Source organism: Trachemys scripta, chromosome 7, assembly GCF_013100865.1.
Source record: "Trachemys scripta elegans isolate TJP31775 chromosome 7, CAS_Tse_1.0, whole genome shotgun sequence".
Lineage (NCBI taxonomy): Eukaryota > Metazoa > Chordata > Testudines > Emydidae > Trachemys > Trachemys scripta.
The window spans coordinates 116,597,731-116,623,720 of NC_048304.1; the positions used below are offsets into that span (position 1 = coordinate 116,597,731).

Genomic DNA, 25,990 nt, shown 5'->3' on the forward strand with positions numbered 1-25,990 from the left:
TCGCTACTAGAAAAAAATTCTCAGGTTGCACACGTCTCTTCCTATTTAACCTATCCTGGTAGATTAGGAGACAATTTGACAGGGAGATTTAGACATGAGCTAATATTAAGAAAACGGTTATGAAGTTGTAAGTTGCTGGAGAGCTTTGAAAGGACACTTCTGGTGGCCTTAGTGGAAGGCTAGGGCTTGCTGCTGGAACCTCCAGCACTAACACTGGACTGACTTGGTATTCCATAGGCAAGGACAATGGACAAAAAAACAGCTTCACTCAACTGATCAGATGGATAGAGGTCTCAGTTTTTAAATCACCCCATATTTGCCCTGTAGCTCAGGTGGTGTGCATGCAGGAAGCCAGTAGGTCAGCTATAATTTGAGCTAAGATCTCTGCTTAACAAAGCATTCTGTGAAGACATTCTACCACTATGGTCTGAGTGACTGAATTTCACCAAGGACTGTGCAGAAATGATTACTCCTACAGTACAGGTTTTTTGAATGTGCAATTAAAATTTATTGCTTCACATAGCAGTGGTTACCAGAAGGCAGCTGAAGCACAATACAAATAGTTTCAGGCTTAAGTGCTGGAGGCACTATGAATGAATGGTCAGTCTTCCAGCCAATGACAATTTCATAGTTTAATAAGTGGAGGGCATGGAGAGGGACCACTACTTTTTGATGAAGGATGAAGCTTAGTAGAACCTGCTCATTTGCTTCCTAAGCACTTATTTTAGACATCAGTGTGCTTCAGTCTGAAAGTAAGAGCTTCCATGTTACTTGGAATCTTGTGCCTATTCCAGAGATTAGGCAACTGGAACACAATAGCTTATGGTCATCATTGTGATGAAGTCCAAACCAAGGCATAAAATTGGCAAGTATAAATGTATCATCTTCCTGTTAAGATTCCTCTTGCTCCTCTATTCAATCTTGTTCTCAGTAGGTGACTTACTGTCCTGAGGAGTGCTTTGGTATTCCACAGAAATCTCAATGAGTGTTTAGAATGCCACCCTATTATTCCTGTATATTTGCATAGAGGGCTTCAATTTGGGTCTGAAAGTATTTAGAGAGTTCTGCTCTTTTTGCCTTCAGGGTTGGAGTCAGGAGTCCCTGTTCAATAGTGAACATCTCTGGATGAATGTAGATGTCTTTAACCTGAATGTAGAAAGACAGACATTTAAACTAGCTGTCAGTGATGTGCTAGAAAGTGTATCAGCACCATGATAAACTGAAAAGCCACTGAATTTCCATATGGAAAGGTTTACTAATGTGGTTCAGGACTAGTTTAAGCTACAGCAATGCATACTTCCCAGACCTTTAGCAGCCACTGCTTGCCTGTGGCAATGTGGTTACAGAAAGTTCATAATCCTAAATAGAATATCGGGTTAGAAGGGACCTCAGGAGGTCATCTAGTCCACCCCCCTGCTCAAAGCAGGACCAATCCCCAACTATTCCCCCCCCATATGGCCCCCTCAAGGATTGAACTCACAACCCTGGGTTTAGCAGGCCAATGCTCAAACCACTGAGCTATCCCTCCCCACCCCAAATACTCACTTGTTCAAAGGACTTAAGGCCAGCTTCTCTTCCTACTTTCACCATCTCTTCTAAAATAGCTTTTTTCAATACCTAATAGAGACCAAGTTGAAAAACAGACCATGTAACACAGCAAGCAGAAGTTTAAAAACTACCTCCCTTTCTAAATTCACGGTGGGGTAGTGGTCCCATTGTGAAGTTCTGCTTAGAGGTGTTGGATACTTACCACTCAGTACTGTGTTCAGAGCCCCATAAACATTAGCCACATCCCCATGAAAGCCAGTAGAGCATTATCCTCATTTGCTAGATTGGAAATCATTGCACTGTCTTAGTCTTCCTAAACCCCTGTGGCAATGGCAGAGCCAAGATTGGAACTCAGGCCTGGCCACCTCAACCTAGTGTTTGCTCCAGGACATACTCAGAACAGTTGTGACTAAGGACTAGCAACTAGTATTTTAAATGGAAGCTTAAAATTTAAAAACCTTCTAAAGGCACTAAAGAAATATCCTAAGTCCACATTAAGGCAGTTTCTGCAGGACTATTATTCTCTGCAGCACAAATATAATGCACCTAGAAGATACAATCTTAAGATAAAAAGGCACTTACTGAATTTTTGTAAACTTCTTCAGATGAACCTTTTATTCCAAGTTTTGCTGCAAATTTTGGAAGTACCTCAGGGTCAGGAACCACTACACCCACTAGAGAGGACTGTGGAAAGAGTCACATTTGGAACAAGATGTATGATGTGAAAGTGTCAAAAGTTTAATGCAATCCTGTTCAACATTTAACTGTTGGACTCAGTACAGGAGTCAGACCTAGAATCTCAACCCAAAGAGGCTTTGCAGAACTATAGGGTTCTCACTTTGCCACCACTGATATGGACAGAATACATGCATCATGGATTTAAAAAAAAAAGTGGCAATCATTGCAGAAAATTCTTTTCCAGGTGTCTGGCTAGCAAATCTTGCCCACATGCTCAAGGCATAACTCATCACCCTGTTTGGTATCAGGAAGGACTTTTGAGATCAGATTGGCAGAACACTTGGTTTTTTGCCTTCCTCTAACAGCATGGGGCACTGGTCATGGGCTGGTTTTAACTAGAGTAAATGGTATTCTCTGTAACTTGAAATCTTTAATCACAATTTGGAAACTTCAGTAAGTCAGCCTGGGTTATGGCCTTATTGCAGAAGGGAGTGGGTGAGATTGTAGCCTGTGATGTGCAGGAGGTTAGACTAGATTGGGGTTCTCAAACTGGGGAATGGGACCCCTCAGGGGGTTGCGAGGTTATTACATGGGGGGTTGCAAGCTGTCAGCCCCCACCCCAGACCCCACTCTGCATCCAGCATTTATAATGGTGTTAAATATAAACAAGTGTCTTTAATTTATAGGGGGGCTCATTCAGGCTTGTTACGTGAAAGGGGTTACCAGTACAAAAGTTTGAGAATCACTGGACTAGATGACCATGATAGCCCCTTCTGGCCTTAAAGTCTAATACAATTGCCTGAGTCCTCTGGATAGGGTGAGTGTTAGATACACCAAAACTACTTAACATTTGAGTTAGAGTTTTGCATAATTTAAATCAGCTCAAAGTGTGAGCTACAGTTTAATGGCTTCTCCAAAAGAGAGTCTAGCCACCCAGCCTATACTCTGGGCATCCCATTTCTTAACAGTGATGATCACCCTCTGGTTTAAGATTTCAGCATTGGTTTAAATGCTCCCATTGAAATACATGGGAATTTTTAATCAACTGCAGTGATATCACTTAGGCAACTTCTGATCATTTGAAACCCACACAGATATTGAATTACTCCCCCCACCTCCCCAAGTTAGTTCTCATCACCTCCCAGCCTACTTAGAGATCATAACAATTGTGGGATAGCATCCTGACAAACACTGCTGAAGAGAAGATTCCTGCCCTCTAATGGGAAGGCTAGCAAGCGACAGCCTGGTTAGCAGGCAGAGTTTAAAGCCTAGAGTCCACTAGTAGTCTGACCTCTTGTATATCTCAGGCCAGCTATACCCCACAGAGGCTCTGGAGGGGAAGCTGCAGCTTGTACACAGAACGAGCTTCAGAGCAATTTATGGGTCTTAAGTACTCAAGGTAATACCTCAGAAGGCCCAATTCTTAGCACTCATTTCTTATTTAGGGAGTAAAGCACTCAAGAAAGAAGCAGTTTACCTTTAAACTCTCCCCATGTACAAAAACTTGCGCTACAGGAGCGCTTCTGATGTAGACATTTTCAATCTTCTCTGGTGCAATGTACTCTCCTTGTGCTAGCTTAAAGATGTTCTTCTTTCGGTCAATGATCTTCAGAGTTCCATTCTATGGTAATGTTTTAATGTTAAGGTATTTCCTAATATTTAGAGTCATTCCTTCCCCCACAAATTAAAGCTTGCTTCTAAAAAGCTGACCTACTCCCTTTTGCAAAAGATTTCATTTTTGTTGCATGGAATCATGTGGCTTGTCTCAAACAGCTGCATCTTCACAACCCCACAGAGAAGTTGAGAGGTACTAATTGGTTCAGAGAAACTGATTAACTTAAGCCCCAACTCCTCAGTTATTCTTCCAATTATCTCAGGACATGATTAGACAGCACCTTTATTTTCTCTTTATTAAGAGAAGATCTCACCTTGCCTGATCATTGTGAAAGCAATGGCATGTTCTGGAGTTAAATTACTGGCCTGACAGGTGTTATTTGAAGCCTCCCTTGTCTGAGCTAATTGGTCTTGGGCACTCCGCCCTCATGCAAGAAACTTTAAGTTACTGGTATCTTTGTTTAACCACATATTGTACCAATCATAGTGGTGAAAAGGGGTCCTTAGATGGACTCTACACTGACATCTAAGTTTTGATCAACACTCCAATTCTATGTCTATATTATCTTTGTATTATGCCAAACAAAGCTCCCCCATTTAACTGGTTAGAGTTTTCTGGAGTATATATCCAAAAGAAAGATGCTTAGGCCTATCTTTAACAGTTTGGGAAGATACTAGTATTATGTATCTACAATACAATAGATACAATACTTTTTGCCTTCACTGCAAGTTTACTAGTGATCATCACTTCCCCAAGATTCCTCACCCAACTAGGGAAGTGTTCCTCCTATAGCAGGTATTAAACCAATGAAAACTTACTGGCATCCATTTCCCAATGTCTCCAGTGTGAAGCCAGCCATCTGTGTCAATAGCTTCGGCTGTTTTCTCAGGATCCTTTAAGTAACCTTTGAAGACATTTGGTCCTTTAATGCAGACCTACAGCATGCAAACAAGAGATTTGTTATTTGATGTAGCATTGCAGCAATCCTTACAGCATCACTCCAAAGACAGGTTTGCCTACCTCTCCTTCGTTATTGGAAGAGAAATAGTTCATATCAGCCACATCTTCTAGTTTTAGGATATTGCAGGGTAGAGGGGCTCCAACATGGCCTGCATGAGAAGTTTAGGCAGATTTTATTTGCAAGACCTAACCTTTTGCAGAATCCATGGGTGACTTCCTCACACCCTCAAGGTATTTTGAGGGAGTCAATTTAAAGTCAGTTTCAACTTTAGAGATACTGGAATTCAAACCCTTGAGATTCTTTCAGCCCCCCCCCCCCTATTGTTTTGGAGTTTCCAAACTGTACTATACAATGGTTGGATCAGGGAGGTTCTTCACTGCTGCAGGAAAACAAACCCAACAGATCTTGATTAAAGGTGAACATTTTAGCTGCCAGGTTATTCTTTATGCTGAAACTATAGAATCTCCTACATCTTTTGATATAGAAGTCATTGGTCCTTACCACTGATTGTTTAAAATCCTAGGAAATGTGTAAGTTAGTTTGCTCCCTCCATCTCATGTCCTAGCAGTTTTCTAATTTGGGTAATAATTTCTGCCCAAGATCTCCTCTGCTCATCTTTTCCAACTGTATTTGAAATTTTACCCTGTCCTAAGTCTCAGCTACTGTGTGCTGGTAAATGGATTTCTGCCTAGTAGTTTCGATTCATAGTGATTAAGTGATCCAAGTTGGATCTAGCAGTTTCCTGACTAATGGTTGTGTTGAGGATTAGTTACCCAATAATTAGGTTGTTTTATTATGAGCAAAAATAAAACAGCTCTGCATTCCTCCAGGAAGATACTGAATCAAGATCCATTTTATATTCCATGTTGTTCAGAAATACCTAACCACATAACAGTGCCTCCCTGGATGATGTTTAGGTCCCTACCAACTTCATGGTCATATGATTTTTAAAATTGTAAATGCCATGATTTCAGCTATTTAAATCTGAAATTTCAGTGTTGCAATGGTAGGGGGTCCTGACCCAAAAAGGAGTTGTGGAGGGGTTGCAAGATTATTGTAGGGGGTTGCAGTATTGCTACCCTTACTTCTGTGCTGCTGCTGGTGGTGCATTGCTTTCAGAGCTGGGCAGCTGGAGAGTGGCGGCTGCTGGCTGGGAACCCAGCTCTGATGGCAGAGCCACTGCCAGCAGCAGTGCAGAAGTAAGGATGGCATAGTATAGTATTCCCACCATTACTTCTGTGCTGCTGCTGGCAAGGTACCACCCTCATAAGTGGGCACCTGGCCAACAGCTGCAGCTCTGGCCACCCAGATCTGAAGGCAGCAGTCAGGGTGGCAATATTGTGACCCTCTAAAATAACCTTGCAACCCCCTACAACTCCCTTTTGGGTCAGGACCCCCAATTTGGGAAACACTGGTCTCCCCTGTGAAATCTTTGAGGGTAAAAGCACATGAAAGGCCAGATTTTGCAGAAGGTTACTAGATTTCATGGTATGGGGGCACCTTTTTCGTGGCTATGAATTTGGGAGGCCCTTATTGGGTTTTAGAAGAGATATTGGAGATTCTCGGTGAAGCGTGACCAAGGAAGATATGCATGTGCGCTTTGGTCCTTTAAAGCCTTTTATGCCCAAAGAACACATTTCTATTCTTCAGCCCCCAACAGAACTATACCATTAAGCCACCAGGTCAGTAAGTTCATGCTTAACAGAAGAGATGCTATCCAGGCTAGCAAGCCCTTCCTCATAGAAAAGGCAAAGCAAGGTTAACTGGTGCTAATGGGTGTTTGAGAAGTTGTGTGCACAACAGGGCAACAATAAACTGAAAGAGTATTTAAATTCTGTCTACCAGGTGGGAATCAGGGTGATCTTTTCAAAGGCTCCTAGGACAATTTAGTTGTGCAACACCTTCCATGGCAGTGAGGCATCTGCCTTTAGCAGCTTCAGGGAAAACTCAATCTCAACCATACCTGATGTGCAATCTCCAGGCACTGTGAAGGTGCAACCAGCTGCACATTCTGTCTGACCATAGGCTTCAAAAATCTGGATAAGATGGAAACAAATATCCTTTTAGTGCTGGAGTCCTTGGGTGGTCCCTGCTGTAACATAGGAGTTGTGCCCATCTGTAGAGTGTCAAGATGCACTTTACATGACCATATGAAGTATTTTGCCACTTCAGGCATATCCAGCCTTTGTATGCAATAGACGCATATAGAAAAGAATTGTGTACAGCTATTGTAAAAAAATCCAGATCTAATAGCCCACTGTTTTGGTATGATCAGAATTTTACCACTGAGAAGGTTGAGCCTACATCCAGTTCCTTCATATAAACACAGAATTCCTAGTGCAGGCCTCCGTTAACAGCTCAAGTGCAGATTTGAGCAGAGAGATCCCATCTAAACGCTTCCTATTGGCAAGAAAAAGTTAAACCTATTTCCTCCCTGAGCAGAGCTGTCCAGACTCCTTTCCCAGTTCCCTCCAGAGCCATTCCCACCACACACCCCTGCATAGAGCTAGTGGTATGCTCCAGACACTTTATGCAGGGTTCTGTGGCAGAAGTGCCAACACTTGCCAACAGGGCATGTTGCTAAAAACTCCTGGCACCTCATTACACTCCCCTGCAAATTGACTGCTGTATTGCAGAGAGCATCTGCTGGAGGGAAGAACTACTCAAAACATACCACAAAAGGTTTGTGTTCTCCCCTTGCTATACTAATGCTACAGTGTGGGGATTGCCAACTTAATTTGCAGAGAGGAACATGTGCAAAAGAACAAGTCTTAATAGGATTGTGGCACTACAAGAGGCTTTAAATTCAGTCATCTGCTTTACTGCTCCTCTCCACCCTTTCCTTTCTATTTGGAGTAAACTTTTCATAGCAGGGAGTCTTCCGATTTGGCTATATGAGATGCCTGACAGTGTCAACCTTCCAAGCAACCTCATCCTCCACTCATTCAGGAAGAGGCCCTTATTCTACATAGCATGAACACTAAAGATTGTAGGATGTTGGATCCAGCTAGAAAAGTGCAAGTACATAGATGGGGAGAAGAGTTTGTGTGATCAAGAGTCAATGATGTAGAGTCTGTCTAAAAGAGATCTTTTAGTGCAAAACTGTTTTCTTCAATGTGGAATGCTATGGCATTTGTCTTAGCTACATGCTGAGAAGTCCATACTTCATACAAAAATAATCCCCCACTACACTCAGTCTGGGCCAGTGTCACTTGTCAGTGAAAGTGCCATCTAAAGTGTTCTTTCAAATCAAGTCTGAGAAGTTAACCATAGTCTCAGAGAAGAGTCTCCACCATGGAATAAGATGGCAAACATGGCTCACCTGACATCCCAATGCTCCTCTGAGAAGTGTCAGGACAGAGGGAGATATGGGGGCAGCTGCTGTTACCATTATACGCACTTGCCCACCCATGGTCTCCTGCAAGAAATGATTAGAGTAGTCAAAAAGCAGAGCCTCATCGATCTATAGGAGTCAAGGGTTTGTTACTCATCAGCATCTCATTTTTAAGCTGTGTACAGGAACTTATGACTTCATTCAAGGTATGCCTCCTCCCCCCTCCTTAACAGGAACCATTGCCACAAGTAGCTAGCAAGTCATTGTCCAAGCCACACAAGCCCTCCAAAAGCAGCATACCACTTGAGCAGAATTGAGAACTGCTCCAGCTAATGGAGGACTAAGGCTTAGTTGCCATTCATGGAAGGGAGAGGATCAAAAGACATGCTAACAGGCCTTCCTATCTAACAGGCATCAGTGGTGCAAGCACCAAGCTTCCCAAAGGGAAAAGTTGAGACATTACTGTATTCTGTCCCACCTGGCTCTAGAACATGGTAGCTACTTTTTGGAATTACTTCAAGGCAGCCAAGTCAAGTCAGATCAGCATTCTTCTCCCCACCCCCCAGCTAATTCGGTAAGGGTCTCAGGGTGCTTTTAAAGTGCCAAGAATTACAGTATCTCAAGTGAGGTAGCTACATGCTATATCCAAAGTGGAGGTGGAATGCTTGTCATTTATCCATTTTACATGGCCAGCCAGCGATCACTCAAGGATTAGATCTCTACCTTCATCTCCTGCTTTAGCTTCCAGATCTCATTCCCTCCCCTATCCATGCTGCTATTGCCCCAATTTGGTTGTTGATCCAGTGGCCGCCCACTGAACAAAGAACTAGGCTATTCTCCTCTTAGATGCCAGACAAGTATCTGGTGTATTACACCTTACACTAATACTACCATAAGGAGCAGTCACCAAGGATTGGACACTTCTAGATTTTAAAGAAGCAGTCCCATCTTCCAGTTGGTTCAGTTTCAGCTCAACACCACCTTCAGACTAAACTCAGGTGCAGAGTATATGTTCCCCAGACACTTCTGTCCAACTGGAACACAGCAACTCAAAGTTGCATTCATGCATGTGTACAATGAAGTTAATCACTGCAAGTCTAATAGTTTTACTGTGTTGTTTTGAACTATTGCTATAAAACAGTGTAGTGTTGTGACACATCCTTGTGTGTAATTCACCTCTGTTACACGTTTCCCATTCTGGGCATGATCTACAGATGTTCCAAGTCTGCTACATTACAGCCTGGTTCTTCAGCTCATGTCAGACTCCTGCTTTCAGCTCTGATCCAAGGTAAACACCATTACAGTGGTTATAGTATTTTTTTGGGGGGTTCCCATGCTGTTCTAGCCTCTGCTTATCTTATTTGGGCCTGGAGCAGTTACTCTGAATATGTTCTGTTACTCAAAATTATATGCATCTTTGAGACATACCTGGACTTTCTTAAAGATCATTTTGTCCCAGATGCTGTCATTTCGGAGAACGCCCTTCTTCACTTCGTCCAGTTTTCTGGCTAATGCAAAGTTCAACAGAACCCGTTTCAATGGATTCTGTGCACCACTTTGTATCTGCAGGAAAAAAGCTGTTTAAGTGAGTTTATTCATGAGCTCGCCAGGATATTTTCCTTCATGATAAAGAAAACATTACTTCTTAAAAAAATTTGCAGGGTGCTAGATTCAGTGTCCAGTGCCATCTTCCTCCATTTAGAGACAGCCTGGACATTGGAGAATATAATGGTGCCACTTGGTGTAGTGGTCACCTCAGCCATGACCTTGAGGGACTGCCTTTGTGGTAGATGGGCCATGCAGACTCTACAAAGAATGCCATGACAGTAAAGACTGCCAACAGGGTTTGTGTTGGCTTTAAATAAAAGCAGACACTCCTGCCATGAGTGTTAACAGTTGAAAATCCACATTTATTTGATTTTCATGGGAAGTATGTGATGTATTTGCATCTAGGAGCTACAATCATGACCCCCAAGCCCCTGCATTGTGCTAGGGGTTATAAAGACAATGCTCACTCCTCTAATCAGGACCTCTGCCCCCAACGTGTGGGTTTTCAGTACATTTAATTTAAAGCCAAGTTTCCAGTGAGTGCTAAGTTGTGTGAATTTGCAACTGTTGGAAGCAGATTTAAGTGCACATCCCCTTCAAGTAAATTCATCTGGGAAAGCAGCAGCTTTTATTACCTTGTCATAGATCCTGTTGAGCAGTCTTGGTACTGTTGGAAACATAGTCGGCTTCAAGGTTTTCATGTCATCTGTTAGTAGTCTAATGTCTCCTTGGAAGAAACCCACTCTTGCTCCACTGGAGTACATTATAGTCTAGAAAGTAAATATACAGAAAATGAGTCTAGTTCTGCAAGTCCTTGCTTGGGGTAAGAATTCCCAGCCTCATAGGACTAGGAGTCTTGGAACAATTAATGAGTTTAAGGCTATGCAGGCTTTTCATGCATCTGTAGCATACAGCTTCCTTGGAGGAGTGAAACGGTTATCCTTTGTGCTCATGCACCCCCTGGGAGCAAAGGATGAAATCACTTAATTGTCAACATATCCCCATTTGAAGGATAGGCAAGTCACTTGTACCTGTTAACCAAATGACATCCCTCTTGTAGGTCTAGTTTCTATCATGAGATCCCAGACTGTAGTGGAACAAGTGAAGAAACTGAATTGTGATATTAAGATTTTTTTAAGAACACTATTACACTCACTGCAATTTTCTGAGTGCTAATGGCTTCCTGTATTCAGTGTTCTTTAGAAGTATTAAGATTAAGGATTTCCACTTTACAGATAGGGAAGTGGAGGCAAAGGGGCCAAGTGACTTGCTCAAGGCCATTGAAGTAGTTCAGGAATCAGGATTAAACAGAAGGTGAGGTTGGGTAGAGAGTGTACTTTGTGAAAGGTTATTACAATATGGGTCCACATATGTGTATTTGGGCTTCTGGACCTGCTCTGGGAGGATTTATTGCTTCTGAAGGGCTATTAGAGTTAAGGGATGTTTTAGAAATGTCATTTGTTTAGGTGTTTTCTTAGTGTCCTCTGCCCTACACTTTGCAATGGTGTGACAGTGTTGCTTTAAGGTGGGAAATACCCACCATCAATCCCTTCAGAGGTAGCAGATACCAAGCAGGGCTATGTTTGTCAGATGCAATTCTGACAAAGGTTATTTACTTCATTCAAATTGATTGAAATGTGAAAATTAATGAGACTGAATCCATTTCTCAGTGGGATCAATAAGATCTTTGGCATCAAGTTCTGTGGGGATCAGGACTGGCCTGAGATCATGCCTTAGGAATAGAAGAGCCCTCAGTTCCTCCTGTGACCCCTTACTTTCTTTATCTTGCTCACATTCAACCCCTATTGGTTCAGGCCCTTGATACAAGGGGCTCTGGCTCAGGGCCTATTTTGGGGATATTAAGGTGTTGCATGTGAATGCTAGAGAGTGAGTGTGATAATCTAGACCTGTGTTCACACCTTACATACTGTTGTAATATATTTTGTACAAAGTACACCTAGTAAGGTAATCATTTGAAAACTCAATTTGCTGATACATCATACAGGGGAATCTTTGCCATATGTATTTCAACATGTTCCAAACTCCATGGCTCTGCCCAAACAGATGTTGGCAAACAGGTCTGTCCTAAAACAAAGGAATGTGTGCTGTGCTTAATTTGCATTTAAGCAATAAAAAAGTCAAGCAGGAAGGGAAACCAAGGAAGCTCAAACAGGTGAGCAAGTGTATGTGGAAGGATGTTCCCTGCTGGTTATCTCCTAGTGCCCAGCTAGAAATTATAAAAAAGGAGGGACAAAAATCTCAAGGCACCCCTTCTCTCTCCCTGCCCATCCCATACACTGCATTCACTGGACTGTGGGGGAGAGGGGTCCTGACTTACAGGGTTTTGTCAGTAAGATGGCTCAAGCAAAGCATCTCACCACAAGCTAGCAAAAATGTAACTCAAGTGGGGTAGCAGACTGTACTATGCAGACAAGCTGAAAGACTGAGCAATTCATGTGGGAGCTACTTTGGCAAGGCATTGTAAGGCACCCAAGGTTGCAGGACAGAGGGGACATTAATCTGGATCATACCTGGCAAAGTCAGTCTCCTGACCTATGCTGCAATGTTGAAATTTGAGATATTTACAGGTACATGCGTTCACACATTCACAGAGGGTTTATAGTACACGTCTGAGCAATGCACCAGCTTGTCTACCACATATGTATTTAGATTAGGGCTGTCAATTGCAGTTAACTCATGTGATTAACTCAAAAATTAATTGAATTTAACTGTTAAATAGAATACCAATTGCTATTTAAATATTTTTGAATTTTCTACATTTTCAAATATATTGATTTCAATTACAGAATTGAAAGTGTACAGTGCTCACTTTATATTTGATTACAGATATCTGCACTGTAAAAATGGTAAGATGTATGAGCTGAATTGAAAAATACTAAGTACTGTAGTGCTTCTATGATGAGATTGCACAACTGACAAATGCAGGTTACGCAACTGCACTCAAAACAATGTAAAACTTCAGAGCCTACAAGTCCACTCAGTCTTACTTCTTGTTCAGCCAATTGCTAAGAGAAGCAAGTTTGTTTACATTTACTGGAGATGTTGTAAAGAAGCAGGCAGCATTGTCAACTGAAAATGAAACCAGGCATTCATGTGGCACTGTTGTAGCAGGCGTTGCAAGATATTTATGTGCCAGATATGCTACAGATTCATATGCCTCTTCATGCTTTGGCCATCTTTCCAGAGGACTTGCTTCTATGCTGAAGACACTCATTAAAATGTGTTAATTAAAATGTGACTGAACTCCTTGGGGAGAATTGTAGGTTTCCTGCCATTTTACCTGCATTCTGCCATATATTTCATGTTAAAGCAGTCTCATATGCCAACTTTATTGGCAAGTTTAAAAGAATGTATATGAATGTTCTGATTAGTCATAGTTACATTTGTTTAGTGGTTGGTATAAGCCCTGGAGCATGACTATTAATATCACTAAATAATGGTTTTGAAGGTTGCCCTATGGACAATCTGTTATTGACCAGTCACTTAAGTCAGTAGCTAACTAATACTGAGTTAAGTGTGCCATTGTAGGACTAGTTGCATGGACAAAACTTCTACCAGATCATTACAGGAAGGACATTGCTATAGAACATAAGGAAACAAATTAAGGGCTTGGTTTACTCTTACCTGTACTACTCTCTCAAACATGTGAGCCAGAGGAAGATAGGACACTGAGATGTCTGAAGTCTTGCAGTCAAATGTAGTCTACAGTGAAACAGAAGAGCATTGAGGTGGGAGATAGTTATGCCACAGCATAGCACAAAATTCAACAGATCTAGGTTTAACTGCTATATTGAAGTGGCAGGTAATTTTACACCTGCTCCAGCCTACTCAGAGGTTTGAGGAGTCAGAACTTTGGTATCCCTGCCGCCAGGGATCTGTTAGAGACCACTGAAATTAGCATGGGGGACAGAGGGAGGATGGTGGCCATCCGCAATTCCTGAATTCCCTGTCTAGTAGATTTCCTCAGCTTGGTTTGGAGCCAAGTCAGGCACTCGAAAGAGTGCGATTTGGGTGGTGGGGGTGGGGAAGAGGGAGGAGGGAGGGAAGAGTTGTGTCTTCCTTCTAGGAGCACGTCTAACTTTCCTGAGTGTCCTTGTATAGGCAAGCCCCAAGAAAGGCCCAAGATGGGAAGTTCAGATCCAATCTGAGCAGCAAGGATTTAGATAGCCAGACCACAAGATCTGAAATCAGATCCATTCCTAGGACCAACTTCTCATTTCTGTAAAATTTGTGTTCTGGCTTTGGACAGGAGTGAGGTTAGTTGTCTTGGCCTGGTCTGCAGGGGAGACTTGTCCATTTCAAAGTCCTGCACACAGTGTAGGCAGATTGTTAAATTGACTGTGGCAACTCAGGAGGACTTGAATAGTTTTGTGAAGCTGGGTGGCTTAGACAGGATAACAAGCCTCCCAAGGAACAAACACCAAGTTACTCTGCAAACATGAAAGCAGCAACTTACCTCTGTACTTTTAAGGAAAGCAGCAGCATTTGCAACAACGTTTTCATGGGTGAGCATGGCTCCTTTTGGGTTGCCTGCCAAAGATCATGGGAAAGAACAAACTCATGGCAGCTGGAACCACTAGGGATTGGGCAAGTTTTGCAGTTTACATTTGGCTCAGTCACTTGTACATTTGCAAGCCCTCAGTGGATTCATTTGTGGTATTGGACTCAAGTCATGTTTCCACATGTAACTAGTAAGTCTTCACTAGCAATGTGAAAGTGTTGCCATGGTAGTGCTTTAATGCAGGAATGTCGTCATGGCACAGCTCTCCCAGCACTAAAAAAAGCAGGGACACACAGCCTGCCCCTGCCCTGCCCCTCCCCCCCCACACAGGGAGTAGCTCCCAGTGCTGGTGCTCTGTCTACACTACCACTTTACAGCACTGAAACTTGCAGTGCTCAGGGGAGGGTGTTTTTTCACTATTCATAGATTCTAGGACTGGAAGGGACCTTGAGAGGTCAGAGTCCAGTCCCCTGCCCTCATGGCAGGACCAAATACTGTCTAGACTATCCCTGATAGATAGTTAGGAGTAGGTTAGATAAATGTCTAAGAGTCTTGAGACAGCTTTTGGATCAGAGATAAAAAACCATCACTACATAAGCATTACATCAAATGCAAGTGTACCCAGAACATGACCTATAGAATCCTGAGGTGCAGTCTAGGAGCGTCTCCAGCTAGGCACGTTTTGAGTGGAGTTGAGAGTGGCAGGGTTTAAAGGGATAACATGCCCAAGACGGAGGGCCAGCTTCTTAGACTAGTGGAACTATTCACTGGAGTGGAGTTGCATGGATGTAACAAAAGGAGATTTTTGGCTCATATCTGCTATCCCTCTACAATGGCTTCCATTTTTAGAGTTTCAGTGTAGTGTATGAAGCCTCCTGCAATTATTCACTACAGGATGACAAAGCAGGAGAGGCTCTCATTTGATTGCAAGTACCAACAAGCAGTTTATGACAGAAGGAAATTGTTTTCTGCATTTCAGGTCTTGAGACATTTCCAGTATCCCCTCTCATCACCACAATAGTCTCCCCTAATCCAAGGGAAGAAAATTTAGATAAATAAGACAGACTATAGTGTCTGAACGCTACTTGTTACTTACCTGTTGTTCCACTGGTGAAACAGACAACACTAAGATCCTCAGGTTTAGGCGGCTAAAGGGATGACAAAAGACGCAGTGTTAATTTCATAATCCAAAGGGCTTTTTTAATCCTTTGCCCCACTGTGTCCAAGCACCTTCCAGTTAAGAAGCCAGTAGCCAAATCCCTGGTATTTCTCCCCTTTTCCAGCAAGGCCCTGCTTGGGTTCAGTTTTATTTCCTAAGAGTTCTGAGGTAGAAAGGAGGGGGGGAATCATTGGTGGACTTATGATGGAGAGGCCTCTTCAAAGAGGCAGGTTTTGCAGTGCTTTCAAAGAAAGAGTATTAAGTTTCAATAACTTACAACAGGTTCTCTTAAGTTGTTCCTGCCCAGCTCCTGTGTCAAGAGATAAAAATACATTTTAACACTTCTTGTAATATCAGAATGTAAATGCAATGCAAGCAGGTGAAACAGGCCAGATGGGGCATGATTGTTTAGCCAGCATGTGTTTTGCCTGTGTGTCAAGGAGTTTACACCTTGTCAGGCACTGGGCTTTCCCTGCACTTCCACAGCAGTTACTGCAGAGCCCTCTTCAACATACTCAAGACAATTAAGTACAAAGCTGGCTGTAAAGAGTTTCAATGGATCTCACTAAACTGGTGACAGCATGGCAGATGAAATTCTATGTTAAGTGCATAGCAGAAAATAATTCCAACTACACATACAAAAATGGGGTCTAAATTAGCTGTTACCACTCAAAGATCTTGGAGTCATTGTGGATTGTTTTCTGAAGACATCTGCCCAGATGCAGAACAGCAGTCAAAAAAAGCTAACAATGTTAGGAACCACTAGGAAAGGAAACGATAATACAATGGAAAATATAATGTCACTATATAAATCCATGACACCCACATCTTGTGTACTGTGTGTGGTTCTGGTTTTCCCATTAAAAATTGATTAGAATTGGCAAAGTACATTTTGTTTCTGTTCTCTGTAAGGGTATGGAACAGCTTTTATATGAAGAGGAATTAAGACTGGGACTATTCAGTTTGAAAGAGACAGGGATAGTATAGAGGTCTATAACAATCATAGATGAGTGGAAGTGTTATTTATCCCTTCTCATAAGAACTGGGGCCCACTCAATGAAGTTAGGCAGATTTAAAAAAAATTCAAGATGCAGTTGATCTGTGGAACTTGTTGCTGGGGGATGTTGTGAAGGCAAAGAGTGTAACTGGGTACAAGAGATTAGATATGCTCATGAAGGATATAGCCATTGCCAAGATGGTCAGGGATATAACCCCAGGCTCTGCATTTTCCTAAGCCTCTGACTGCCAGATGTGGGGGAATAGTCCACTTTATAGTTATCCTGTTGTATTTATTTCCTCTGAGGCATCTGACAATGGCCACTGTCAGAAGGCAGGCTACAGCGCTAGATGGATCATTGGTTTACCAGATACAAGAATGGCCATGTTCTTAATATTCCCATCCAGAGTTCCAGCAAGCTCGTGTTGGACCCTTGCACTGCAAGTTTTACAGCCCATGCATTTTACAAGTTACAGCTCCAGAATCTTGTGTTTGAGATCTCCAGAGCTAGCTTTAATTTCAGTTAATTTCTGGAGAGCATGAGGGAAACTCATGTGGAATCAGAGAAAGAACTGACAGAAAGGGGATGCAATGCATGACAGTTTGTTGACAAGAGTCAGGCTAACTAACCTTAATAACGTGAGATTTGTAGAAGCAAGAATTGTGTGAGGCGAGTGGGAAAGAACTGTGTGAGAAGTTGTTGCAACTTTTTTTTTTTTTAACCACACACACACACACACACACACACACAGTAGACTAAAGTCAAAACAAGTAAAAAAATAAAATATCAAAATGGCCTATGTATAAACAAAATGCAGCTGTTGCTTATTGTCTGTAATAAAAGGTATTAAGGTTTGCTGTAATTGTTTACCTGTAGAGAGACCTGTTTAGCTCTCTCCCTCTATGCAATTGTTAAAAAAAATAAAGTATCTGACTTGCTGTCCCCAAATGAAAAGTGAGAACTCAGTTATTCTCCGACACTCAAGAGGTGGTACAGACCACGTACCTTAGGTGGCTAAGGATAAAGAGCTGCAGAAAGTCTGTCCATTCGAACAGTTTCCGCAAGGCTTACCAGTTTGCTTTGGACAATTTCTTATTCAAAAAAAAGTCTATGTTGTCATTTAAGGGAGCATAGATTAACCCCCAACATTGCTATTGTATTAAAAAACTAGACATCTGAATACCAAGTCAGTATGCCAACTTAAATGCATATAAAGAGACCTTTGTAATAGATGCAACTTAGGAGTGTTGTATCTCCTTAATAGGTGGTACATGACTGATCCGCTCTAGGGAAACTCCAGTTACCAGTGTAGTAAACATGATCCCAGTGTCTGCATTGCACTAGTCAATACATTGCTGTTTCTTCAGTGGCATGAACTAGCAATCTGAATGCTCAGTCTGAAGCTCTCAAGCAAGCAGTGAAATGTGACTCTAGCTTCAAATCATTGACTGATCATAGCGTTAAAATCCTTCTCTTACCAAGTAGCTGTATTGACCTTTCCCTGAACAGTCACCAGATAGGCTGTAAGTGAAGTGTTCACATACCTCAGCTTCCTGAAGAGACAGGATCTCAACTCCTTCTTTGGCACCTTTATCCTTGAGCTCATCATCAAAGAGATCCATCAGAATGATGGTCTTCAGACCTGGGATCTTCCCTTGCTCACAGTTTTCAAGCAGGACTTGTGCCTTTTCAGGTTTGTCACAGATGACCATGGAGATGTCAGCTACAGAAAAGGAAGAACTTACACTTCAGAAGCCTGATCCACCTCTTGCTGAAATTATAGGAGCCCTGATCTGACCCATATTGAGATTTATTAGTCATGATTGATTATAGGTTAAGGGAAATTCAGGTTCTGTCCTTCAGCATGTTGAGTTGTCATTTGAAAGGTTGCAGCCAAAGCCAGTAGTTGAAGTTAAATGCTCTGCCCTCAGTTGCTATGGTTACAAGTCTGGGCCTATACTAATGGAGTCATACCAGGGCTGAATTTTGACTTATGTACAAGTGTCAGCCCTGCCCCACCCCTCCCCCAAATGGACTGTACATTTTAGTTGTAAATGTAGAAGTGGGTCTTGGTAGCTGGAGAAGGGGGAAAAAAAAAAGTCAGCAATAAGTATTTACAGTGGGATTTTCAAAGTCACTCAATGACCAATTCCAGCCTTGTACTTAAGGAAAGAAAGTTGATCGGGGATAAAGTTTTAATGCCAGTTTAGACATTTTAGCCATGTACCAGGAGTATTGGCCTCAAATACTTGGAATTTACAGAAGCCTTTTACATGTGGTTTTAGTAATTGCATGTTGTGGTAAGACAGCAATGGAACACTAATGAGCAAGTGACATGTTCAGACGCAAATGAACCTAATTAGGATTACTGCTCTGTTGTCCCAGGAGACAGAACCTGTTGCTAAGGTTAGCTTGGCTTGTAATTTAATTTGTAGTGATTTTACAAGTTGACTGATGGTCTGATTATGTTTGGCAATCCTACATTTGATTTATTTGAACAGAGAGAAAGTTCTGACAAGGAAATAAGCAAGATAAAGATCAGTGGAAGAATCAGTCACCTAAGGGGAAGACTTGAAATAGACAAGAGGGTGTTCACTCATTTTACTAACTTTGGCTGTAATCATGTTGACAGTTTTGTATTCAATTAGTCCCATAGGATCTCAGACATACTTAAGTGTTGGCAGGACTGGGCCTTTGTATTAGCCTGTGTTTCAATTTAGAGTCTCACCTCAAACTGAGGATACTGCACTAGTTTGCTTTTTCTAGTTGGAGAAAGTTTTGTAGGGGGTTTCAATAAGTGAGATACAGATGACCCAGTTCTTCCCAGGTAGACTTGACATCATCCTTAGAGTCTAGTGGACAGTCACCAAATCTTAGTACAAGATTTCTCCCAAGAAATGCAGTGGTAGACCTATTGCTCAGATCATGTCATCTTACAGGATGGGCATTGAGAAAGTAGTGCTAGCTACAGGTGATGTGCTGACAGTTTAGGGTGGAGTTGCAGAGCTAGAAGTGAAGAGGTCTAGGTTTGTTAGCTAGTGTAGGTTTAACTACTATGAAACCTGAAGCAGAAGAGGAGCATTGTTAGGTCAGTGAAAGTGGAAAGGAAGAGTTATTTATTGTGAAGAGTATAAGGTTTTTACCTTTGTTAATAATAAATACAATGGCATCTGGCCCCAGAGTGTCATAGAGTGGAACAGCAACCATTGAGTAAGTGTAGCAGGCATATTCCGAAATGATCCACTGCACAAAAGAAATAGCACCGTTAGAGAAGCAACTACCCTGAGTTTGTTACCTGAGATGTATGGTAGTTCAAATGCTTTTGCCAGAGCAAGTTTAGTAGCCTGTAGAGTAGCCCCTCACACATATACATCTAGTATTGATTTGTATATGAACTGCATGTTATGGCATGCCAGAACCCAGATCTTCATGGTTAGTCCTAAGTAGCCACCTGGACTAGGATTAGCAGATCCTTCCAATCACCTTTTTTGTAAGACAGATAATCAGTTCTTCTATGGGTTCAGGCTTTAACTCTTCTCAGATTGTCACTTGGAGTCCAATCCAATCCCTACTTAAATAAATCGGGGACCACTCCACTGAATTTAGACTCCCATGAGTGCTAGACAGTTGCCCATAGCTAGGGTTCTGCTTGTCACTTACCTCTGGTCTATTTTGAGCAAAGATGCCAATGAATTGGTCTGGTGAGGGTTTACATCCCTTGAACAAGAGCCCTGATCCCAGGTATTCAGCTCTGTCCGACACCTGCAGGAATAGAAGAAGTAGTTTTGGCTCATTACCACTGGAGACTGCTACAATGTGCTGATCCATTCTTTGGATGGTATACAAAATAAGTGGAACTAACCTGTTTGTAAGTCAACCACTGATATGGCTGTTTTGGTTTTCTGTACCCCAAACATGGTCCATTTTCTACAAAAAGTTGGGAAGTTTGTTATGAAAAGTTACATACAAGTTTTATATTCAAACTGATCTTCGTTTATTGGGTGGTCTAAAAGATGGAAAGTGCCTTGTTGGATCAATCTTATGTAGTTACTCATGTAGTTAAGTATTTTGCTAGAATCTTTAATCCCAAGAAGAGACTGCACATGGTCAATCTTCCAAGCAATCAGGGAGAACTACAAGAATGTGTAAGAGGTAACTAGGAGGAGAGTAATGTGTGTGCCCCATAAAAGGTGGTTTCTTGGAAAGTCATTTGTCTAGAGAGCAAGGGAGTTGGGTAGCAATTAGCCAGAACTGAGGTACTCCAACTCCAGAAATGAAGTACCAGAGACTTGAGAAAAATGGAGTTTTAGTGGAAGTTTTTGTAACATCTCTGGCAAATTGATCTTCAGGACAGATCAAGAGTAGTCAACTATTGATTAGAGTTCTGAATGGCTTCTGGCTGGGATTGTCTCTTTTGTACCCTTTGATATTTGCAATTTTTGGGGAGGGATTTCTTGTAGTTAAAGACCTGTTAACTACACCTGCATGCTGCCCCCTATAATAAATGCATTAAGAATTTAGCATTTGCCACCTATTAACTATTTTCCAAGAACTTTCATTCACCCAGTCAGGGAGCTGCAATACCATCCAATTCTGCTGGCCATTCACAGGACTATTTTAAAAGATAGACTGACACTTATGGCCATTGCACATGTTGTCCAAAGTCAGGGTCAGTTCATGACTGCAGATAAAATTGGCTAAAAATCAAATAACTGTCAACATGTAATTGGCCATGCAGTCTCCAGCTCAGAGTCATCTTAGCTTTCCAGATAAGTGCTACCTAGCTACAGTGCACTCTGAGTTTCAATCAGATATCTGGACACAGAGTAATGGCATCCTCTATGGATTAGAGTTCAGGTTCTTTCCTTTATACTAGGATGTAGAGACATTTAAATTTAAGCTTATGATCTCATCTTCAGTTAGCAAACCTGAATGTCACCTTCAAACAAACAGAGGGCTTTTTGATTGTAGCTAAGTGTGTACAAACATACACTGCTACTAGTAGTTCCCACCCACTCATGCTGGTTAATGTGAAACTGTAGGCTTGTGCACTGAGCCACAATGAACACCATTACCCATACTTTGCACTACACATTTCCCACTCAACTAGATGCACAAGATGCTAAAAACAAAGTGACTGGAAGTGCTTTTCTTCAGAATTCAGTTGCATATGAAGAGTTTACACTGCTTTTGTACTTTTTGTAGTGGACTAGTTTGTTCAGCAATGAAAAGAATTTTCCTAGCATAGTATTCTCCCAAGGCTTTATAGATGAGCCATAGGCTGCATTAACACAAAAAAAATATTCACATCCCCCCCTCCCCCCACAGTAGTGGTCAAGTGTCCTGAAGGCACAGACACCAAATTGTGTTGAATCAGAAAAACCTTGATTAATCTCTTATGCCATAATGTTTCCAACAGTATGAATGGAAGCTTCATTGCTTTGGACTGTGGAATTAGAAAGCTTTTTGTCCAGTCTATTGAAGGCATTCTTACATTGGCAGGATATTAAAAGATCTGAGACTGTCTGATCTAACAAGTTTATGAGAGGTGTTGGCATCTTGAGAGCAGTTTGAAGGGGTATGAAAGATGGCGGTATTGTTTATTTGGATAAATGTGAATCTGAAAGGCTGATTATTCCTTTATTTAAGGAGTTACTATCCCAGGCTTTTTAAGTCTGTATTTAAAGCATGGTCTTGCTCTCATTGAGAGATGTGGCTTAGCCCCTTAGATTGAATTCAATCAATGCACACAGTCAGAACCCTCTCCTAGAGAATGTCCGAAAGAGAATTTAGTTGGACCTAGACTAGACAATAACATTGCTTCTGGCTTTAAGTCTATGTAGCTGGAACAAACGTTTACTTATGACCCACATGAATATCTACTTACCAGACACATGGAGTCCTCTTTGGAAGGCCTCGTACATAGTTTTGGCATCCTCATAGTAATAAGCAAGCAGCTTGTTCTCTGGCAAGAAAGTACTTCTTCGGGCACCTCCCTAGGGTCAGAGCACATGTTTGTAAGTGTGGTTACAGAGCAGTGAACTGAAGGTCAGGTGTATGACAGGCAGCTACTTCCTCCTCCAACCCTCTCCCCAAAACCCTTTGAGGGGGAGCTTTAACACAAGCCTACAATCAGTTAGGAGGATTTAACTTCCTCCTAGATTTCTGTCTGCTTGCTCAGTGGGGATGATCCATCCACTGTAGTCTCCAAGACTAGAAAGCCACCTTAAGTTTAGGTAAATTTACTTCATCCTCCTTTATAATCAGACAGCCATGGTGTTTACACAACTAGTAGATTCTGAAATATTGCACTTATTTTAACCTCAGAGCTGACAGGTTATCAGATAGGTATTTCAATGAACTCATCAATAAATTGAGTAATTGCCACTAGTACCACTCAAGTGATCTAGATGTTGCTTGCTTTGTCACAGCTAATAATGGCCCACCCCTTATTATGGGCATAATATTAAAAGTGAATTAAGAATTTTGAGATTTACCAAAGGTAAATCATGCTCCTACTCCCCATAGTTTTAGGCCAGATCTCAGATTGGAGGACTGAAAGAAATTCCCCTAGTTTAAATCACTTTTTTTTAGCTCCCATAAAAACCCACCACACAAAAAAATACAAGGCAGTTTTTTTTAAGTTAACTTTTACCCAAGGCAAAGTTTTCAGTTGTGCCTAGATCCCCTTGAAAGTCAAAAAGAATTAAGCATTTTACTTAAGCAACATGAGCATTACCTGAATTCCTATTGACTGGTTGTTCAAGTCAATAGGAGGTGAAATGGTCTTTGGTCTGGTTATCACCCATAAGAAAATTATAGCTCCAAGAGTAATAAGGCCAATCAATGCTGGTGTTGGGAGTGGCGAAAACAAGAAATGAAGTATCCAAATCATGGTGCTGGATCAGCACCACCAGGGTGTTGGACCTGAGCAGAGAAACAAAAGGTTTAGCAGAGTATTATGGCTTCCATGATTAATGTGAATAGCTATTTTAAGAACAAAATAAGATGCAAGATGTTTAGACAGGTGCTATTGGTGCCAAGTAGCATGAATCAGTTAAGTGGGTTGCCTTTGAAGACATCCTCTTTCAGTAGGTAGTTGACACCAGGCTTATGCAATGCTGTAGGTCCACAAGTTCTCAAGTCACCCATCCAGTAAGCCTACTCCATCCACTGAACGCCAATAGACTCCTCACTCAGGAACTAAGATAAATGTTAAATGGGGGAAAAGGTAGGAGGTTGAGAGGAAGTGGTTTCATTAGGACGGGGTGATTACCACTATTGAAAGAAGTGGAAATATTTGGAGGGGCTAGAGGCCATGAAGTTTAGCCAGATCTTGCCCCAAACTCGTTCAGTAATGCAGTGAGTTAGTAGAAGCTCCAAACTGAACAATGAGGGCAAGAAAGGCAAGAGCTGGAAGCTGCTTGTCAAAGGAGTTCAGTGGTGACTCCCATCTATCCTTAGTCCTTTTACAAGAGCAGAAGGAGAAGTCAAGGGTAGGTTTTTTAATGCTGGTGGCTAGAGAATGCTTGCATGTTAAGTAACTAGAAGAAAAAGCAGCTGCTAAGAAAGAAGTGGCTAGGAGTGGGGGAAGGTTGAGGCAGAGAATAGATGAAGTCTCCTTTCCCCCATCGCTGAGGGGAAAAACAAAATAATGTCTTTTGGATTGGAAGGGCAGGTTCTCAGATAAGTCTTCAGCACAGCAGCTATATGGATTGAGAAGTTTTAGCCCTTTCTACCCCCACCCACATGGTCATTGCTCTGCCTTGCAGATTTCATCTTTGCATTAAAAAAGGAAAAATAATTTAATAGCTGTCCAGCTAGTATCTATTCCCTCTACAGAAAAATGCCAAGACTGATAGTTTGTGTTGATAGAATCTGGTCCTGAAGACCACAAGAGTTACAGTGGTAACTTTGTTTAGTAATGTAGTACACTTCTGGAATGCCAAAGAGCAAATTATGCCTGAGCTACATCTTGATCTCCCATGTAACCAGGATCTGGCCACCTGTTTCATACACAACTAGTGAATGATGCCCACATTGTAGATCAGAAGTTTTCTGTGAAAACATTGCATCAGTGAAGCAGGAAGCTTTGGGGAACCACCACAAGAACTCTGCCATATTAGGATTTGTTTCAGTTCTGTCCCCCAGGTACCATTTCTGAAGGTGGAACTGCCTTAAATAGTATATTGAAATGGTAAGATAGAGAGCTGATCCTATTTTGAAGGATAGTATGCAGAGATAAGGAGAGTTTTTCAGCCCTTTGCAGATTTGTAGGCAAGGTACTCATCTTGGAGTCTATTACAAAATGCATCTGATGTAGATTATGTAAGAGAAATTACTTTCTTGGACTCAGAGTTGGTAAGACAATTCCCACCTGTTCATGCTCTGTGTGTGGGGTGTGTTCAATATATGTTCCATTCTATATGCATCCAAAGAAGTGGGCTGTAGCCCACAAAAGCTTATGCTCTAATAAATTTGTTAGTCTCTAAGGTACCACAAGTACTCCTGTTTTTTGCAGATACAGACTAACACAGCCACTACTCTGAAAACTATGGTGGTAAGTCAACCTAAGTTACACAATGCCAGCTATGTGAATAATGTAGCTGGAGTCAATGTAGCTTAGGTTGACTTACTGTCATGTCTACACCATGAGCCTCTTGTTCCAGTGGAGTACCATGTAGACTGAAAGCACTCGGCTGTTGATTTAGCAGGTCTTCAGTAGACCTGCTAAAATCAAACCCTGGAGCATTGATTCTACAGTAGTATAGACATGCCCTATGTCTCAATAGCTTTCTGTAGGTGATTTAGAATGTGCATCCACAGCTCTTGAGAAGGATGGACCTGGGGCAAGGCTCTGGAATGGGAATAAGGAATTTAGATCCAATTCTTGATTCTGCCTTTAACTTCAAGTTGGTCAGGTTGTTTCCATCTGCCTGGAACTAGCCATTTTACTCAAGATTTTTGACATGGGCTTGAACCAGACCCCCTACCACAGTTCCCATCAAGTTTAGGAGGTGCTTGAAGTCAGAATCCAGATCTAGTTTCACAGCAAGTAAACCTGAATACCTAGAGTTCAGAGTCCAAATCCACATCTGACTTTGCTGCCTATCACCATGGATTTTAGCACAACTGATCACTGGGATGTTAGATCTGGTTCTGAGTTTCCATGTTTGTCTTTATATAGTGCCAGAGCAGAATGCTGCTTTCCTGGTAGCTTTAAATAGTGGTGATGCCATGCTTTTTGCTGACTAGTAGATATTAATTCTTATCTACTGTGGCTAATTTTTTCTGATTATGGGCAGGCTTGTTCCTGTTCCCTTTCCCCAAATGTATTTTCTTCACTCTATGTTAAGTTAGAAACTGAACTAGTATCTTTTAGCCAAGTGGTGTGTGGGACTAGTAAAGGATGTGCAGACTATGTGCCACAGTTGTACAGTTTTGGGATTTGCTGAAGCATACTTCAACCCCCCCAAAACAACTTATTTAAAATAATGTTGCTTGTGCTCTTTGCAAAGAATGCAATGTACATGCTGTGCAAGTTTGCACCAAGTCCACTTTATGCTATTTTTGCCCACCTGCTTTCAAAATGTCTCTAGTGGAGGAGGAAGGACAGGCTTCTGAAAG

General features: G+C 41.8%; 1 protein-coding gene across 1 annotated transcript in view; it reads right to left on the bottom strand.

Annotated features, from left to right (window-relative positions):
* Window positions 1–678: 678 nt before the first annotated feature.
* Window positions 679–25,990, bottom strand: part of ACSL5 (acyl-CoA synthetase long chain family member 5) — a 38,237-nt gene continuing 12,925 nt past the window's right edge. The window contains exons 2-21 of the mRNA XM_034777066.1: window positions 23,103–23,290; window positions 22,251–22,359; window positions 20,226–20,290; window positions 20,024–20,125; window positions 19,507–19,606; window positions 17,908–18,086; window positions 15,643–15,675; window positions 15,303–15,354; window positions 14,162–14,235; window positions 13,330–13,407; window positions 10,320–10,454; window positions 9,565–9,699; window positions 8,125–8,220; window positions 6,766–6,838; window positions 4,862–4,950; window positions 4,660–4,776; window positions 3,704–3,847; window positions 2,131–2,232; window positions 1,546–1,617; window positions 679–1,146 (exon numbers count right to left, since the gene is read on the bottom strand). Coding sequence (XP_034632957.1) covers window positions 1,006–1,146; window positions 1,546–1,617; window positions 2,131–2,232; window positions 3,704–3,847; window positions 4,660–4,776; window positions 4,862–4,950; window positions 6,766–6,838; window positions 8,125–8,220; window positions 9,565–9,699; window positions 10,320–10,454; window positions 13,330–13,407; window positions 14,162–14,235; window positions 15,303–15,354; window positions 15,643–15,675; window positions 17,908–18,086; window positions 19,507–19,606; window positions 20,024–20,125; window positions 20,226–20,290; window positions 22,251–22,359; window positions 23,103–23,258 — 2,052 coding nt within the window. The 5' untranslated portion in view covers window positions 23,259–23,290 and the 3' untranslated portion in view covers window positions 679–1,005. The remainder of the gene's footprint in view (window positions 1,147–1,545; window positions 1,618–2,130; window positions 2,233–3,703; window positions 3,848–4,659; window positions 4,777–4,861; window positions 4,951–6,765; window positions 6,839–8,124; window positions 8,221–9,564; window positions 9,700–10,319; window positions 10,455–13,329; window positions 13,408–14,161; window positions 14,236–15,302; window positions 15,355–15,642; window positions 15,676–17,907; window positions 18,087–19,506; window positions 19,607–20,023; window positions 20,126–20,225; window positions 20,291–22,250; window positions 22,360–23,102; window positions 23,291–25,990) is intronic.